Source organism: Geotrypetes seraphini, chromosome 9, assembly GCF_902459505.1.
Source record: "Geotrypetes seraphini chromosome 9, aGeoSer1.1, whole genome shotgun sequence".
NCBI classification, from domain to species: domain Eukaryota; kingdom Metazoa; phylum Chordata; class Amphibia; order Gymnophiona; family Dermophiidae; genus Geotrypetes; species Geotrypetes seraphini.
This window is the reverse complement of record NC_047092.1, coordinates 59,699,605-59,717,686: the sequence shown is the minus strand read 5'-3', so window position 1 is coordinate 59,717,686 and position 18,082 is coordinate 59,699,605. Positions and strand designations below refer to the sequence as shown.

At 43.0% G+C, this 18,082-nt stretch overlaps 2 protein-coding genes across 5 annotated transcripts in view; one reads left to right on the top strand and one right to left on the bottom strand.

The window, feature by feature from the left end:
* PNPLA8 (patatin like phospholipase domain containing 8) overlaps nucleotides 1–688 on the bottom strand; it is a 163,541-nt gene extending 162,853 nt beyond the window's left edge. The window contains exons 1-2 of one of the 4 annotated variants that reach the window (XM_033959135.1): nucleotides 402–688; nucleotides 170–205 (exon numbers count right to left, since the gene is read on the bottom strand). The gene's annotated coding sequence lies outside the window, so the exon portion shown is untranslated. The other 3 variants (XM_033959132.1, XM_033959133.1, XM_033959134.1) reach the window with 3 other exon arrangements.
* A 7,553-nt stretch (nucleotides 689–8,241) lies between these two features.
* LOC117366412 (arg8-vasotocin receptor-like) lies at nucleotides 8,242–12,113 on the top strand. Its single transcript, XM_033957755.1, has 3 exons — nucleotides 8,242–8,749; nucleotides 9,613–9,690; nucleotides 9,956–12,113. Exons 1-3 carry the CDS (start codon nucleotides 8,242–8,244, stop codon nucleotides 10,150–10,152), a joined length of 783 nt encoding a protein of 260 aa, XP_033813646.1. The 3' UTR covers nucleotides 10,153–12,113.
* Nucleotides 12,114–18,082: the final 5,969 nt, after the last annotated feature.

Here is an 18,082-nt window from a genome sequence, read left to right as displayed (position 1 = left end):
AAGTTTTTTGTTGTTGTTTTGTTTTTTGCTCATCCCTTCTAGACAAGTATTTCAAGACCACTCCTATTTATAGATTTAAAAAAAAAAAACAAAACAAAACAACCAACCCAGAACTCCAAGCTTCCCAAACCGTTGAAAGAATGACATGTCACTCCCTAAATTTCCGTACCCTTTGAACAGGGACTTCTTTTCCTATTCCCACACCCTGTAAGAGATAAATAGGTAAATTTAGTCTTCCACACCGTGGCGTCATGCGTTTCTTGCTCTCCTGCTTGACAGTCCCAAAGCTGACAAAACACATCCGATTTCCCAGTGTTCGAATAAGATAAGGGACCTCTTTTAACGTCAAGTTAAATCCTTCTACTATAAACATCATGAACAATTAAAACAAATACACGTACATACGTATCTTCAAAAGGAACTTTCCTCTATTATAGGAACGACAACACAAAGTACAGTACTGTACGCATCTTTCCCAGCCCCCACTAGTAACCCAGCAAACAGGAAAAAAAAGGCCCAGGCAGGAAGTGACGTAACAACGTCCCTCCTTTTGTCTTTACTCAGAGACTGTGGTCAGGATTTACTCCAGAGACCGCGCGCTGCTGAAGGTAGGAGATGGCTTTTGCCAGTTTGGGCTAATTTGAAACCCCGGCAACAAGAAATTTTTGGCTTGACCGGGGTCCATGTTCTGTTTTGTCCTCGGTTTTATTTTCCTAACCATGTGAATGCGCCGACCAGCCCATCTTAGCTGTGATTGGCCGAAATCAACCAATCCCACGGCGCACAGCCTCAACTACAACTACTACTACTACTGCCAGTGCTATTCATTTGACGGATAAATAGATGGTCCTGCTCTAAAAGAGTAGCTTACAATCTAATTTGGACTGGACTCTGTACAGCGCTGCGTACGTCTGGTAGCGCTATAGAAATAATTAATAAAAGTAATAGGGTTGGGGAGTTTCTTGGAAAACGAATGGTAGAATGGGCATAGGTAATTTTAGTGAGAGAGTTAGTTAGGAGTTCAAAGCAGTCTTTAAAAAAGTGAGCTTTTAGCTTGGATTTGAATGCTGCTAGAGACTTAATAACTCAGGCAATCTGTTCCAGGCATACAACTGCTGCAAGATAGAAAGGAGATAAGTGAGGGACTTGTAAATCAGTAAAAGAAGTCTGAATTTTATTCAGAAATGGATGGGGAGCCAATGAAGTAACTTGAGGAAAGAGGTAATGTGATCACGTATGGCATCTCTTGCAGAACATAAACTCTGCAGCAGAATTATGTACTGATTGGAAGTGAAAGAGATGGTTGAGCAGAAGACCTGAGAGAAGCAAGTTACAGTAATCAAAGAGAGAGGTGATGACAGTATGGATAAGGGTTTTTTTTGATAGTGTGTTCAGAGAGGAAAGGTCAGATTTTGGTAATATAGTTGAGAGTAGCAAAGAGACAGCCTCTTTGTCCTTGTCCCTGCCATCCAGTTACACCTACCTTTTCACCATATCCATGCTGGTGCATCTTTTGCTCCCTTTCTCCTTGTCTTTAACAACTCCACCGGGTCTGTGTTGATAGTAAACAAGCTAGCAGCAAAGATGCTCTTTGCTGCTGCTTTTCTGCCCCACCTTCTTTAGAGAGGAGGTAGCTTTGTTTACTTTCGGCACGAACATAGAAGAAATTGGTAGTGGCAGGAAGAAGCAAAAGATGCATGCTGTTTGCATGGTGGTGGAAGCAGAAAGAGAGATGCAACTGAATGGCAGGGACAGGAAACAACGACAGAGCAATACAGGATGGGAGTGAGGTGAGAGAGAAATAGGGTGTCATTGCACAGGAAGGGTGGAGAAGAGAGAGAGAACAACATGGACAGTGATAGATGGAGGAGCAAGAGACGGGCTCTGCTGGATGGGATGTATCGAGTAGTGCTGCCTGATTCACGATTCAAATCGGTTCACCGATTCACTTCAGGTGAATCGATTCGAATCGATTTAAATTTTTTAAAAATCGGCTTCCCGATTCAAATCCTCTCCCCTCGCTCTCTAAAGCAGGAGCGGCAGCGCTGCTCTTGCTGGCTGGCTGCTGCCGTGCCTATTTTAGAGGGCGAGGAGGGAGGGTCATTCGGGAAGTGCTGCATCCGGCTTCCCTCCTGGCCTCCCCGAAGGACTGCCCCCCCCCCCTGGAAGGCCTCCGTGTTTCCCTGGCCTCCTTGAACCGTTTACTGGTATCTGGTCATTTTGGGTCTCTGTGGCACTTAGATGCTTCTAAAACACCAATCATCTAAGATCTCCAAGAATCTCGGCGAGAGGGAGAATTAGAAGGCCTTGAGCATGCGCAGATGCATGCTCAAGGCCGGCAGAGGCAGGAAGATCTTCTAGCGGCACCGGCATGTCCTGTGGGCTGCCTACCTGTGCCAGATGGGGGGGAGGGGGTAAGTTCAAGTTGTTCGGGCGGGGGGTGCCGGTTCGAGTGAGGGGGAGCAATGCCGGTTATCGGGGGGGAGGTGCTCGCAAATCGAGTCAATGCTCGGTTTGCGAGACAAGTTTTGCGAGAATGTGTTGCTCGTCTTGCAAAACACTCGCAAACCGGGTTACTTGCAAACCCGAGGTTTGACTGTATTTTATAATATATATGATGAAATGTATTTAGAGTTGTAAAATGCTGTAATATTACAGTTTTAGTGGTATATCAAGTATTAAAATCAAATCAAAAATCTTGTTAGATTACCACCAGGAGTCATGGTGGTCATTTCCGGTCAGTAAGAACAGGATAAGGTAGAGATTGCTTCTGCTCTCACTGAACACCAGAGGTCAGGGATGGGGATCAGTGGGGTGGAGGGTGTCTGGGTTTATCACTGCAAGAAGGCCAGGTAAGTGAAGGGGTCTTCTTGGGGGAGGGGGGAGAATCTAGATGTATTGGGTTTATTGGAGTGGATTGGATCTGTTACAGTTTCCAAGGGATGAAATGCATTTGGAGGGGGGTGCCTTCCAGGGGGTATTGGAGGAGTGATTGAGAAAAACTAGTGCTGCAGGTTTAAGGCTACATGGAGACTGGAGCAGTGGTTTGTTTTCTCCACGTGCAGCTTTTTGAAATTGCTGCTCTCGCTGGACATGGGAAACCCTCAACATGCAGTCCTGCATCTATTTTACAAGATGCTTGATTTAGCTGAGGTTCATGTAAAATATTTGAGAATTCTCCACTTCTGACCTGGACATATAAATTCTACCCTCCATATTCTTTCTAAAATTGGGCTCTAAGGGGGCAATTCTACAGTGAGACACCTACGAGGAGGTGCTGAAAAGTTCTCAGTCCAACCAAGAAGAGAATGATGTGAATATGGTTTAATCAATGGTCTGAAACAATGTCAAAATATAGAATTTTGTTTCTGCAAATTGCACTTAACAAAATAAGATAACACTCTTTTCAACTACAGTGGCAAAATAACACTTAGAATATTGGTTGGTTGGTTGGGCTGAGAACTTTAATTACAGTATTTCTAGAGCGCTACCTGATGTATGCAGCACTGTAGAGTCACAAAGGAGACGATCCCTGCTCGAATGAGCTTACAATCTAAACAAGTCAGACAAACAGGATGCCAGGGTAGGTGTAACATCTGGGAATGGTTAAACTGCTGGCTAGGATTATGAGCAGGGTTATGAGTTGAAGATTGTCTCAGGGTTTTCAGCCTACTTTTGAACAAAGGAAGGGAAGGGGCATGGCGGATGGACTCAGGTAGTTTATTCCAGGCATATGGGGTGGCGAGATGAAAGGAACAAAGTCTGGAATTGGAAGTGAAGTTAAAAGGTACAGATAAAATCAATTTGTCTGAGGAACAGAGTTCTCGGGAGGTGCATAAGGAGAGACAGGAGAGATACTGAGAATGAACACACTTGTAGGTTATTAATAGGAGGTTGAACTGTATGCGAAGGTGGATAGGAAGCCAGTAAAGTGATGTGAGGTGAGGGAGTGTAGCAAGGTTGCCAGAAGATAAGTCGTACAGATTGCAGGGGGGAGAGGTGGTTCAGCGGAAGACCTGTTAAAAGTAGATTGCAGTAGTCTAAGCATGAGGTTACGAGAGTGAGGAAAAGGGTTCAGGTAGTGTGTTCAAAGATGAAGGTGCAAATTTTGGTGATGTAGAGACAGAAGTGACAGGCTTTAGCAGTCTATTGGATGTGAGTAGAAAATGAGAGGTTGGAGTCTATACGACTCCAAGGTTAGGAGCAGAGGAGATAGGAACAATTACAATATTATTTACATAGATGGAGAATGGAGGGTGAGGAATAGAGGATTTAGGACAGTGTTCTCAAACTCACGGCCTGCCAGGTAGTATTTTGAGGCCCTCGGTATGTTACCATTGTTCTGGAACGTTGCCCGCCTCACTGCTGTAACCTCACACAAGCGCTTTCCTTTGTCTGTACTAGTGCTGCCTGATTCAGGGAAAAATATTTTGATTTGATTCAGCCTATTGAATCGGTTTTTCAATTTGATTTTCCTGCCCAATTGGGTGTTGTTTTTTCAAACATCCTGGTGGGTTTATTTTATACCCTCTTCACCCCCCTTTGCCCTCTTCTACCCACACTGGCGCTGTGGTGTAAACAAAAACAAAAAAGACTTTTCCTCTCTCTGTTAAATCCTAGCTCACGTTTGCGGTCTAACACCAGCTCTGGCAGGACACACATTTCAAATTTGACATATTGTAATCTCAAAACAGAAAGTAAAATAATTTTTTCTACTTTTTGTTGTCTGGTCATTATTCAAATCATGTTGGTCCCACGCTCTGGTTGTCTTCTGATAACGCGTTTGCTAGGGTCTCCATCTTTCTCCGTGCTAACCATCCATCTTCCATCTCTGTCCTCCCCTTCTGTTTTCCTTCCCTCCCCTGGAGGTTTGGCATCTTTCCTTTTTTTGTCTCTATCCCTGCAGCTGCAGCGATGGACCCCACCATCCCCAGATCCACCATCTCCTTTTCTTAACTACCCTTTCATCCTACATCTCTCCCTCCTTCCCCGCCACCCCAGGGTTCACCATCTTTCCCATTCTCTTCCCAACTACCCTCCTATCCAGTATCTCTATCCCCCTACACCATACCTTGTGCCCAACTTCTCTCCCTTTCTGTTCCTTCCCTCCCTAAATCCCATTGTCCACCATCTCTCTCCCTCCTATTTTTAGATCCATTATTTCTTCTATCCTTCCCCCATCTCCCCTCTCTCTCCCCCCTTCTCTATGATATCTCCCTAGTTCATCTCTCCATGATCTCCCACAAGTCCATCTCCCCTCTCCATAATCTCCCCCAAGTCCATCCCCCCTCCACCATCCATCTTCCCCCCTCCACCCTAGTGAAGAAACAGCAAGTTATCTAGTTCCAGGGCGGATCCTTCAGACCAATCTGGGATTTCTGGCAACCTCATGCAGTTTTGTTTTTTTACTTTAATTATCAAAATCTCAAAGGGTGGTGAGGATGGTTCAACTGAAGGCTCCCAACCCCGAGAACCCCAAACCCTTTGCTTAGGCCTGACTGGAGCTGGAGGGAGGAGTAGCTCCTGCATGTTGTAGCCAACAGGAAGAGAGACGAGAGCGAAGCACTCTGAAAAGCAGTATCAGCAGCCTAGATAGCCTCCATTTTACTGGCACTGAATCAGCGCTGTGTCTGGTTGAAAACCGTGCGGTTGGCCTGGGCTGTGAGAAAACTGGCAGCTGCAGGTCAGAACCAGGGGGAGGGAGAGTCACGTTTGCTTTCTGCGTCTGGGATCGTGCGATCAGGAGGAACAGTCAGCGCTTTCTCTCCCTAGCGTGCATTAAGGATGGGACCTTTCATTATTACTATTTTTTTAAACTTACTACTACTTTTTAGTTCTCCCTTTGCCGAAGTCCTTGCTTCTGATGTAACTTCCGGTTTCACAAAACCGGAAGCTACATTAGATGGATAGACTCCGGCGGCAGAGGGAAAGCCCCTTTAGCAAGGGGGCCGACTTGAATCTGTGAGGTTTTTTTTTGTTTATTTTGTTTTTGTAAAAACGAATCGATTCATCCAAAGTGAATCGGTGAATCGATTTGAATCATGAATCGGGCAGCACTAGTCTATATGCTGTCATTTTTTTATTAGACATTAACTATTTTTTCTGTGGCCCTCCAAGTACCTACAAATCCAAAATGTGGCCCTGCAAAGGGTTTGAGTTTGAGACTGCTGGTTTAGGAGGAAAGAGGAGCACTAGCACATTAGCCTCCAGGTGTGCTTAGTTTTTGTAAGCATGGATTCTTATGGGCCTGAATTTGTCTGTCAACTCGCAGGAGCAGGGTGGTGCTTTCACAGGACACAACTGATGTCTTGAATGGGCCCGCAAGGAAGGACCTCCTATTTCTCATTGTGGAGCAAATCATAGATACAGGTGTAGGTGACTTAGCATTTTTTAATGATTATGCAAATGGAACATTAGGCTGGAGTGTGGTAAGCCGCTCAGAACTGTAGTGGTTGAAGTTCAGCACCAATCACCTAGATAATGGTGTGGAGGTAAGAAGCTGATACTTGGACATTCCCTTTTGGTGCCAGGATACTCCAAAGGCTGCCTAAAAGTGTGAGGAATCTAGAAGTGAAGAGCATGGTACTGATAATTCAGTGCTCCCTGTCAATGTATGGCACTTGTGCTCTACAGGAGTACCTGATGCACTGACTGTGGTAGAGCAAAGCATGGGTAGGCCTCCAACTGTTAGGACAAGTCAAAGTCCATTGTGTTGATAGAACAGGGTGGTGCCTTCACAGGACACAACTGATGCCCTGAATGGATTTGCAAGAAGGGAGTTCCCATTTCTCAATGCTGTGGCCCTCCCTCTATACATGCCGTAAAGTGTGACACCAGCTTGCAATGGTGCCGAGGACCAAATGGTACAGAAAGAGCACCACAGGAACTCCACCAGTTCAGCAGAACAATTTGAAGGATGTTCATAAGGCAGGGAGGGGGGACAGGATGCAGATCCTGGCAGGGAGTGAGGGTGTTGGGTTCAGAACCTGGCAGGGAAGGGGGCTGGATGCAGATCCTGGCAGGGAAGGGAGCTGAGTGCAGAACCTGGCACGGGAGGGCATGAGGGAGGGGACACTGGGAGCAGGGCATGGCACTTGAATATTAAGCCCCTGTCTTATATTCAAGTCAACCATTTTTCCTCCTTTTTGGGGACTCGACTTATATTCAGATCGACTTATATTTGGGTATGTATATATGGTATATCAATTATTTCAAGTTTGAAAAAAAATTGTCTCCTATGCTTAAACTACAACAAAAAGAAATGTAGATTTGCCATATAGATACCATAACAGAAAATCAACAGGAAAAATGTGTACATCCATTTTATTCACTGATTAATTCTTCTGCTTTAAATTCTATATTGACATTAAGGAAATGTATCATTTCTATTTTACATATAGTTCATGTTTTTAAAATCAGAGTATATGATTGTTCCATAGTATTTATGCAAAATTCATAGTACATACAGGTTTCTGATAAGAATGCTAACAATTTCTAGCAAACAGTGTCCCTATTTTGCTTATTTCTTTTGTATTGGCTAATGCAAGTACAACCTACTAAATTAATTTGAAATTACAAAAGGCTTATTTTAAATCCTATATAAAAGCCTTTTTCTACACAAAGAAGAGAGAGAGTGAGAGAAAGAACACTTTCTCTCTCTCTCTCTATCAAGATGCAGGTCTACTCCTCAGTGTTGTTTCATTCATGAAGGGAATCGTTTCGAGACACATAGCAACCTGCACCAATCCTGTTAAAAGTCCTAGTTAATGCTCTACACTACAGTCCTCAAACTCAGAAGAAAGTAGCAGCTCCTGTAAGTAGCTTTTCTGTACCATGAAAAATTTGTCATTTTCTGTGCAAGATAATACCAATCAGACTGAAAGTCCTTTACAACACGGAATCCTAAGCTCTGCAAATAATTCTGATCTAGTGTGGAGACCCGATAGAGATGAGCAGTTAGCCTGGGTTGAGATTGCTGTGTTGGGAATCATATTCCTAGCTGCCTCGACTGGCAATTTTATCCTTATCCTGGTACTATGGAGGAGAAGAAAGAAATTGTCAAGGATGTATGTATTTATGCTGCACCTAAGCATAGCTGATTTAGTGGTGGTCTTTTTTCAAGTTCTTCCTCAGCTCATCTGGGATATCACCGATGTTTTCATCGGGTCAGATGTTATGTGCAAAACGATCAAGTACCTGCAGTTGCTGGGGATGTTTTCATCTACATACATGATAGTGGTCATGACGGTGGATAGATATCAGGCAGTATGCTATCCCGTGGTCACTTTTCAAAAGAAACGAGCTCTCTGGAATGCTGCTATTTGCACCAGCTGGTCCATATCTCTGACCTTCAGTCTTCCTCAGCTCTTTATCTTTTCAAAGACTGAACTTACTCCAGGCATTTATGAATGCTGGGCTGTATTCATCCAACCGTGGGGCTTAAAGGCATATGTGACATGGATTTTTGTCATTATTTTTTTCATTCCCACCACTATTCTCATCATGTGCCAGGTGAAGATCTGCAGAATAATCCGAATGAACATTTACATGAAAAAGCACAGTGCATTTGAGTTAACAAATGAAAAGCAAATCCTGCCCTCAAGAGCGAGCAGTATTAATTGCATTTCAAAGGCTATGATCAAAACAGTCAAAATGACAGTAGTAACAGTTGTTGTATATGTGCTGTGCTGGGCGCCTTTCTTCACTGTGCAGTTATGGAGTGTTTGGTTTCCCAGCAGGGTCACTGAAGGTAAGGAAGACACTATCAGTCCTCTTATTAAACTAATATTAAGCTGTTATTTTTTATTTTTTTCCTGGATGCAGTTTGTATCTGGTCTTATTTTGCACTGTATGCCTGTTACAGAAAAGTTATATGACATATTGAATTTCTAGTGCACTGATATGGTTTTGACTGTAGTTGATTTTCATAAAGATGTAAATGAGTCACTAAGGGCTCCTCTTACAAAGCAGCGCTAGGGCCTTAACGTACGAAATAGCGCGTGCTAGCCGCTACTGCCTCCTTTTGAGCAAATGAAAAGATGAATATGCTACTAGATTTTATTTTTTTATTTAAAATATGCATATTTTGCCAATCACTATCAATTCTTGATGGATTACATTCTTACATATAATGTCATTCATCAGAAAGAAAAAAATAAAATAAAAACATAACCATCAACATGAAACATAAAGATGTATACAAATATAAGTTTAATAAAAATAATCACAGTAAAAGGTCCCCAACATGATGCATTCTACCATGTTGTCATCTATTTATGAAATATTAAGAATAGATGTTTCCAGTTGAATACAAGCTGATATGGCTTTCCATAGCCCAATCAATGTAGGAGGCAATGCGCAGCACCTCAAGAGATGCTACTACTTCACGTTTCACGTAAAGGACAGTCAAAAATAAATTCAACATCCAGTATTGTTTGGATTCCAAAATATGAATGCTGTTCTGTCTTGTAATTTATATGTACGGCAATAATTTATTTTTTTTAAAAATAGGTTTTATTATATGTATAGTGCTGCCATACGCCTTTCAGTGCTATAGAAATGATAAATAGTAGTAATGGTAATTATGAATTTTTTATTTTTTTTTACTTTAAGAAAGGGATCCAAAGGGTCCTACAGACAACTGGTACCGTGTTACATTAAAAGCAATGTTTGGCAGTAAACATATAAAAGGTATAAAAATCCATTTTTCCCCATTTATTTTTTAATTTATTTCCTTTTCAGTGATAATCTCATGTAGATACACTTACACCTACCTTCCAAAAATATTAAGGATGGGGATATTGTTTAATGCAGAAAGAAACTGGAACATTAAGTTTAATCACATTTGTTACCGTTGCCTTATCATTCACATCTGGTCAATACCTCCTGCATGCTGTGTTAATCCTTCCTTTTGCATGTTAGCCAGTCTTTCACTTCTGTTGTTGTTTTTTCTCAGGTGCTGCATTCACTATTATTATGCTCCTGGGCAATCTGAACAGTTGTACTAATCCTTGGATTTACCTGTACTTTTGTGGTCATATTCCACACTGTGTTAAGCAGTCGGAACATATCTCAATGAGAGAAGAAACGATAGTCACGGCAAGCATAAATTTTGCAGATAGAGAGCCTGAAGACAATGTCTGTACTATATAAATGTAAATGCCTGTTTGTTGCTAGGAACTGCCTTCACACCATTGGAACTCTATATCATTCCCTGGTAGGCTGTGTGTGTGTCTTTTTGCATTAAAAGGCAGGGTTCTCTTAAGAACTACCGTAGTGATAGAATTGTATCCCAGTCCCTGTAATTATCCCAAGCAGTATATGAAAAAGAGAAAGTCTTCTCTGGGTGTATCCTCCAAGAAAGCATTATTCTCATCAGCATGCAGATGTAAATCTATCAGCACATACAGAGAAGGAGAATTACTACCTATGCTACTGAAAAATTTAGTTAGGTTCCGTAGCATCTTTAAATAAATTGAAAATTGCTTTCTTATCACAGCAAAATATCAAAGGGTCTGTCAGTGCAATGACTGATTATTTTTATTCTCTAAAACAGTGCATCTCAAACTGTGCCTCCTGAGATTTCAGGTATGCCATGGTACACTGGGAAGGAGGAGAGGCTCAGGCGCCAGCTGACTGCCCACAGGACGTGCCTCTCAAGGCAAGAGGCACATCCTGTAGGCAATCAGCGGGCGCCAGCACCTATCCTTCTCTCTTCCCTTCTGGCAGCCCCCACTGGCGTCTCAGGGCCTGCCTGGAGGGCACCATGCGCATGGTGTCATCAAGGCGATATCCACGCACTTCCAGGTGCCACGGCCACTACCTTTAGTGTGCCACGGCTCGAGAAAGTTTGCAGGACACTGCTCTAAAACATGCTTTTCACCAGTGCAGGATGTTAGAAAAAGTCCATCTTTCTACCTAACCCAAACAGGCTCTTTAGTCTTGAATTCAACAGTGTGGATTGACAGAAAATATCATATCCATTGCCACTATTGTCATTCTGACTTAATATAAATTTAGCAAATTAGATTTGCTTTCATTGTGATTCTTTGTAATAATAGTAACATCTTAGTATGTGGTTAAAGGGCTTAAGGGGGCAATAGCTGGGCTTCTCCTTGTAGACATCCTGATGCAGGTGATGAAAGCCTATTCTATGAGAGCATCTGGACACCCAGATTTCATTATTAAATACTAGCATAGCTTTACATGTCATGCATGAGCCATAACTGTGGGTGCCTAAATGGAGCAGGACTGTGTGTCCATTTGTATCATACCCTTGCATTTATGTGTTATGCCACTTATACATGCCCTTACAGAATAGAATAACAATTTATTATTTTTATAGCGCTACCAGGCACATGCAGCTCTACTGTATACATTGTACATACAAGAGACAGTCCCTGCTCAGAAGAGCTTACAGTCTAATTATGACAGACACACAGAGGGGGCTATAAGGTGGTAGGGGACTATTAATGGAATGACAGACAGATATGTTGGTTGGGTCAGTATGTAAATGCCGCTTCAAATAAGTGGGCTTTTAGTCTGGCTTTGCATACTGCCAAAGATGGAGCCTAATGTAGCGAGCCAGGCAGGTTCTTCCAAGCATACGGTGCAGCAAGGTAGAAGGAACAGAGAAGTTAGAGGTAGAAGAAAAGGGTACAGAGAGCAGGCACTTGTCTGATGAGCCAAGTTCCCAGAGGAGAATATAGGGAGTAACGAGAGGAGCAGCAGTTTACACTTATGCACTTGCAGGGGAATTCTATAAATGGCACTTAAAATTGCATGCGCAAATTTGGTCACATGCCCAATTTGCACAGCAGAATTTAATTGAGTAACAAGCCTATTAATGACAATAATTGGTTGCTAACAATTATTGGCATTAAGTGGGAACAGTTTGGACTTATGGGCACATATCGTACTAAATGTTATTCTATAAAGATGCATGCACAAACCCTGTAACGTGCAAATGAAAAGAGCGCATGGCCACTGGAGGAGCAGGGGCATTCATTTATAGAACTATTATAGAATTTGGAGGATCTGTGCCTAATTTAGTATTATAGTGTTTGGAACTTAATATGAAAATGTGAAATTTATGAAAATAAGAGTACAGTACTCTCCCCCTTCCCCCACGCAAATCTTGAAAAACCGCGAATACGGTTTTTCATGGGGGAGATTGGAGAGGGCAGCGGGAGAGCAGCCGGAGCGCTGGCGAGTGAAGGAAATCACTCTGTATGCTCCGACCGCCTCTTCTTGCACTAAAGTCTGGCCTTACCAATCAGGAGCTGAATGTCAAAGCAGTGTGATTTCCTTCACTCGCCGGCACTCCGGCTGCTCTCTCCTGCCTCTCCAGCTGTCCTCTTCTGGTCGGCGGTCGCGGTCAGAAAATACCACTAATGACTGGGACTGTGAACCGCCAACCACGAATGATTGGGGGAACACTATTTCCTTTCCTACCAACAACTGTATTCAATGTTAATGGACCATTAACTCATGTATTCTTCTAATTATAAATAGAGTGTTAGAAAATGCCATGTGTTACATTTTTCTCATTTCAGGAATGCATGTTGACCAATTCTATGGTTAGATCATCTCTGATTTATTAATAAGCAGTAAAGACAAAGCTACTTCATTTTTTACTGTTTATACGAGTTATCCAGCTGATATTTAGCTGGTGGTGGACAATGATTTTTTTGTCCACCATTGGTGCCAAAACCAGACATTCAATGTCAGGACTTGTGCAGGCATCACCATTGAAGTTCCTTTTATTTTTTTAAAGCTAGCTAGCACATGGTCAGTTACTACTACTTATCACTTATATAGCGCTGTTCATTTTGATATTTATAGACCCTGCTCGGAAGAGCTTACAATCTAACTTGGACAGACAGACATGACATATAGATTTGGAGTTGCAGAACCCAAGGGGAAGGGAAGCCAGTCATCCCCCTCAATGCACCAAGCAGATCCACCGGATAATTTTTTCTTTGGTGGGAAGCCCCGCCCTTTTCTTTCCGGAGCCAGCCACCTTGCTTCAGCCCTTTAAAGGGCTTTGTAACTCCTGCATGCAGTTTCAACGTACGGCTTCAGCACAGTGAAGGGAAGGGAGGCAAGTTGTCCCCTTCACTGCACTGAGCAGATCCACCGGAATCTTTTTTTTTTTTTCCTTCAGTGGGAAGCCTCGCCTCTTTCTTCCTGGAGCTAGCATCTTTCTTCAGCCCGTTAAAGGGCTGCTGAGTAGGCGGTCCTACCTCGCCGGCGGGGCCTATTGTATGGCCTTCGTGCGGACCAAGCAGGGCCAGGCCTAAATCATGCCGGAACCCTGCAAGTCCCCCGGACAATCAAATACATCGGGCCCCATCTCAGCTATCACACTTATACTTCCTATAATGGCTTTCTACATCCCTGTTATCACAGGCCAGGGCCACAGTGGAGACCTGACAAACCGTTTTTACACAAGAGAAATAGCAGTCAGAACCCCCAACCTCATAAAAATTCCAACAAACACAGAACTACCCAAAACAAACTCCATCGCAGCAGCTCTAGTTAATGCCAGATCTGTAAACGGCAAAGACCTCATCCTTCTAGATGCTTAACAGACAACAGATGGGATCTCCTATTAGTAACTGAAACATGGCTAAAAGACGACGGGGCCACTGGGTGCTCTATGCCCTCAAGGTTACCAAGCACTGGTATGTTCCTGCCCTATAAAAAAAAGGGGGTGGGGTTGCAGCTATCATAAAATCCAAATTAAACGCAAGACACATAAACTCCATCTCATGAGAAGGTCTGGACGGCCTCATTTTCTCAATAGGCCATGACATAAAAATCATATTCATACTAATCTACAGAGCCCCCTCCTCCTCAATGTCTGTACTTGACAAACTAATAACTATTATAAGCGATCTCTCAGTCAACCACAAACAAATTATCATCTTAGGAGACTTTAACTTTTCGGAATACCCAGAAATCACCAGTGCACTAAGGGAATTCATAAAGACGCTGTCTAACCTTAGTTTCATCCAACAAGTTCACTCCCCCACTCCTCAGGGAACACTCTAGACCTGATCTTTACCTCTAAAGGCCCGCTACACGATAACAAATCAACCCCACTGACAAACATTCAGGTCCCCTGGATTGACCACCATGTAATCTCGTTCAACCTACACGTCAAGACCAAAGGGCCAATGGAAAATCCAGCTTCACAAAAAACAACCACATTCGACCCAAAGACGGTCAATCTTCACAATTTTTCCATAGGCATCTCCAAAATAGACCTAAACACAAGTTCCGCAACCAACTCACTAGAGGAAAAGGTACAGGCATGGCATTCTGGCATAAAGTCACTGTATGAGAAATTAGCAAGAGTCAAAAAAGTCAAAACAAACACAAGATCCTTCTCTTCACCCTGGTTCACAGAAAGCCTGAGAGAACAGAAAAGGAAAGTCAGGAAAAATCCTGGTGCAAAACGCACAATGCCGAGGGCAAATCCACCTGGAAAAGCCTCTTGAAAGAATACAAACTTGCGACTCTCGAAACAAAAAAGGCATATTTCACAAACCTATTATCCCAAATCCTAAACAGATCAAAGGCCATTTTTCACTGTCAAAAAACTTTTTCACCTCCTCCCAAAGATTACACTGCATCCAAAAATCAAACTTAGACAGTGAATCCCTCTCAAATTTCTTCCATGACAAGATATCAAAGATACGAGAATCCTTAGACCTAGAAGCCAAAACTCTGCCAAGCATCCTGAAAACTATACAAAACAACCTATGTAAGACAGAAACTCTAAACAGCTTCAAACCAGTTTCCATCAATGACCTAAAAAGTACAATAGTCTCCTTACACCCCACAACATCAATCCTGGATCTATGCCCATCCACCACACACACTTCTAGCTACCAGCGAGTCTTTCCTGAATTACATCTTAACTCTAATTAATGAGTTCCTACAATCAGGCATATCACAGAGCTGGAAATCTGCAGTAGTAAGACCACTCCTTTAAAAATCCACCATGGACCCGGACAATCCAAGCAGCTATAGACCAGTCTCAAATCTCCCATTTATCTCAAAAATACTAGAAAAGATAGTACTCGCACAACTACGAGACTTCATGGAAACAAACGCCACCCTATCCAACTTCCAATCAGGATTCCAGAAGCACCACAGCACAGATGACTGCTGGAAAATCCTTGATGAGGGGAAAGACACACTACTGATCCTATTAGACCTGAACGCCGCCTTCGATACTATCGTCTACACCCCTGGCGGATGGATCTCAAAGACATGACTTAAAACTCCAAACAGAATCTCACTAATACTCGCATGCCACCGCAAATATAATCTGAATTACTACTACATTCTCCGACAACAAACATGCACCCACTTACTAAGAAAGCTATCTTCCATGTGATATCTACACTAAATGTGCTTCAATTAAATCCACCCTATGTCCACTAAGTCTGTATGTTATGTCTATACTGTAATCTAAACCCCTTTGTCTATACTGTAAATGCTGTAGAGTCTGTATTTCTCACCAAAGTATGTCCTAATCATACTATGAATGTACTCTTGTAATCCGTTCTGGGCTCCTTTGGGAGGACAGGCTAAATAAATAAAAGGTTGTCTCCTACAGCTTTATCTCTCTTTTTTTTTTAACTTTCTTCATGTTGCTACTTATACCAGTGGTCCATAATGTTTCACCTTTGGTCTTCCTCAAACATTTATATATACACATTTTATCTAACTCCAGACAATGATGAATTCTTCTTCTGCTTCTTAATTTGAAGTAAGCTGCAGGCTACAAAATGTGTATTTTTCTGCTGAGCAAGGTAATAAAGGTACCAGAGAGGTGGTCCCTTGTGTTAATGAAAATGTGAGCAGAATGGGTGAAATTAGGAGCTCTGTCGGCTTTGAAACAGGTTGAAATATATCATTGGAAAATGTGTGTAGCTTCCCTCTGCCAAGATAGCTATGTCTCTTTTTTTAAATAAATCTTTATTGATTTTCAAATATTTACAGTGCAATCAATACACATGTAGCTGAACATATAACAATTAAGAAAAGCACTTTGAACTTACAAATATCCAAAAGCAATCATTCCCCCCCCTTAATTAAACAAAAATACCAATGCATATAATATTCTAATAACCTAGTAGTGCGTTCCTACCGCCCCCCTCCCTCCCACCCTGGATGTGTAAGGAAATCAAACAAAAATTAAAGAGAAATGACAATTACAGAGGTACCTCGGTTTACGAGTGCACCGGTTTGCGAGTGTTTTGCAAAACGAGCAAAACATTCGTAAAATCGGCGCTTCGGAAACCGAGCATGCCTTGATTTGTGAGCGGCGCCCCCTGCGATCCGGCACCCTCCCTCCCACGATCTGGCCCCCCCCCCCCCCCCCGCCGCGATTGGGCACCCCACCCCCCGCCACTTCTTACCGTCATCTGGGCCTGGGCACTGGCATGTCCTGTGTGTTGGTGCCGGTGCCCGAAGATCAGCCTCCTCTTCTTGCTGGGCCTTGAGCATCCGCATGCTCAAGGCCTGTGAGTTCACACTCTCTCCGAGATTCTCGGAGATCGCGGAGAGAACGTGAACTCGCAGGCCTTCTGCATGCGCAGATGCTCAAGGCCCAGCAAGAAGAGGAGGCCGATCTTCGAGCACCGGCACCAACGCACAGGACATGCCGGTGCCGGTACCCAGGCCCAAATGACGGTAAGAAGAGGCAGGGGGGGTGCCCAATCGCGGCGGGGGGTGCCCAATCGCGGTGGGGGGGCGGATCGCAAGGGGGCCTTTGGGGGGAGCAATGCTGGTTCTCGTGGGGGGGATAGAGCAGCGCCGCTGGCCTCGGGGGGTGAGAACGTATCAAAGCGAGTTTCCATTATTTCCTATTGGGAAACTCGCTTTGATAAACGAGCATTTTGGATTACGAGCATGCTCCTGGAACGGATTATGCTCGTAATCCAAGGTACCACTGTATATAGAAGCAATAAAAGATGCCATTGGGCCCCACACCAAGTTAAATACATTACTATGCCCCAAAATTTCTCAAAATTGCTATGTCTCATTTTTACCATGTAAAAGTACCATTGTGACCCGTGCAGGTTTGTGTACACTGAGTACGGGGTGGTGGGGTGCAGTATTCAAATTCTCCAGTTTTGCACATAAAATACTCTTACCTGCAGAACTGACTTTGAATATTATCTTCCAAGCCTTGTGATCAGCATGCAAGCAGTCATTTTCTCTTCTCTCTCCTATTGCCAATATATATCGCAAGGTGCACCTCTCTAACTCTGTAGTCTGAAAGCTGTGGTGCTCATGAGAAAGCAATGTCAGTTCTCATAGCTGATTGTCTTCCAGTTACTATTCCTCTAAATCTTCCATCCTTCTGGCTATTGCTTCTCTAGCTCTTCACCCCTAATATCCAGCCACTGCCTTTGGTCAGTTAATTATTTCACTATTTTATATCTTTGCCATATTTCTACCTTCCATAAAAGAGAAATGGCACTCGCAACTAAGCATATGCAAAAGGGAGGGGGGAAAGGTCCATTGTTGGATAATTCAGACTTTGCCTGATTTTTGAGCATTTGGGGGTTATTTTCAAGTGGTCCTTTTAATTTTAAAAAATTGACATTTGCATTAGAACTTTAGAATGCACAAAACCGATTAAAACTTTGTAATGTGTGTTAAATCAATTTTGTGCATAGTACATTTTTCAAGCCCACAGTAATGAACCAAATGCATGTAACAGCCTTCTTTCTGTTTCTGATGCTATTGTTGCTTCTGTTTCCATCCTTTCCCTTCTTCTCTGCTTTTCTCTGATTCTGGTCTCTAAAACTGTTTTTAACCTACCTCTAAAGTATTTCTTCTATTTTGTATTATGGTCCCTACTTGGGCAAATCACTTTACCCTCCATTGCCTTGGGCCTGATGCTGGCCAGGTTCTGGCAGCAATATCAGTTCAGGTCTTGATCTCCTACATATGTTGGGAAGCAGTGACTTAGGGCTAGATTTACTAACCCCCGATTCGGTGTCCGATCCATGCCCAATTGCATGCAGGCCGATGAATTCATAAAAGGCCTGCATGC

Excerpts from the sequence above, each read along its gene's own strand:
- LOC117366412 (XM_033957755.1), top strand. The coding sequence starts at position 8,242 with ATGACGGTGGATAGATATCAGGCAGTATGCTATCCCGTGGTCACTTTT. Across the intron at positions 8,750-9,612 it reads TCCCAGCAGGGTCACTGAAG|AAAGGGATCCAAAGGGTCCT; the intron begins GTAAGGAAGACA and ends TTTTACTTTAAG. Across the intron at positions 9,691-9,955 it reads TGGCAGTAAACATATAAAAG|GTGCTGCATTCACTATTATT; the intron begins GTATAAAAATCC and ends GTTTTTTCTCAG.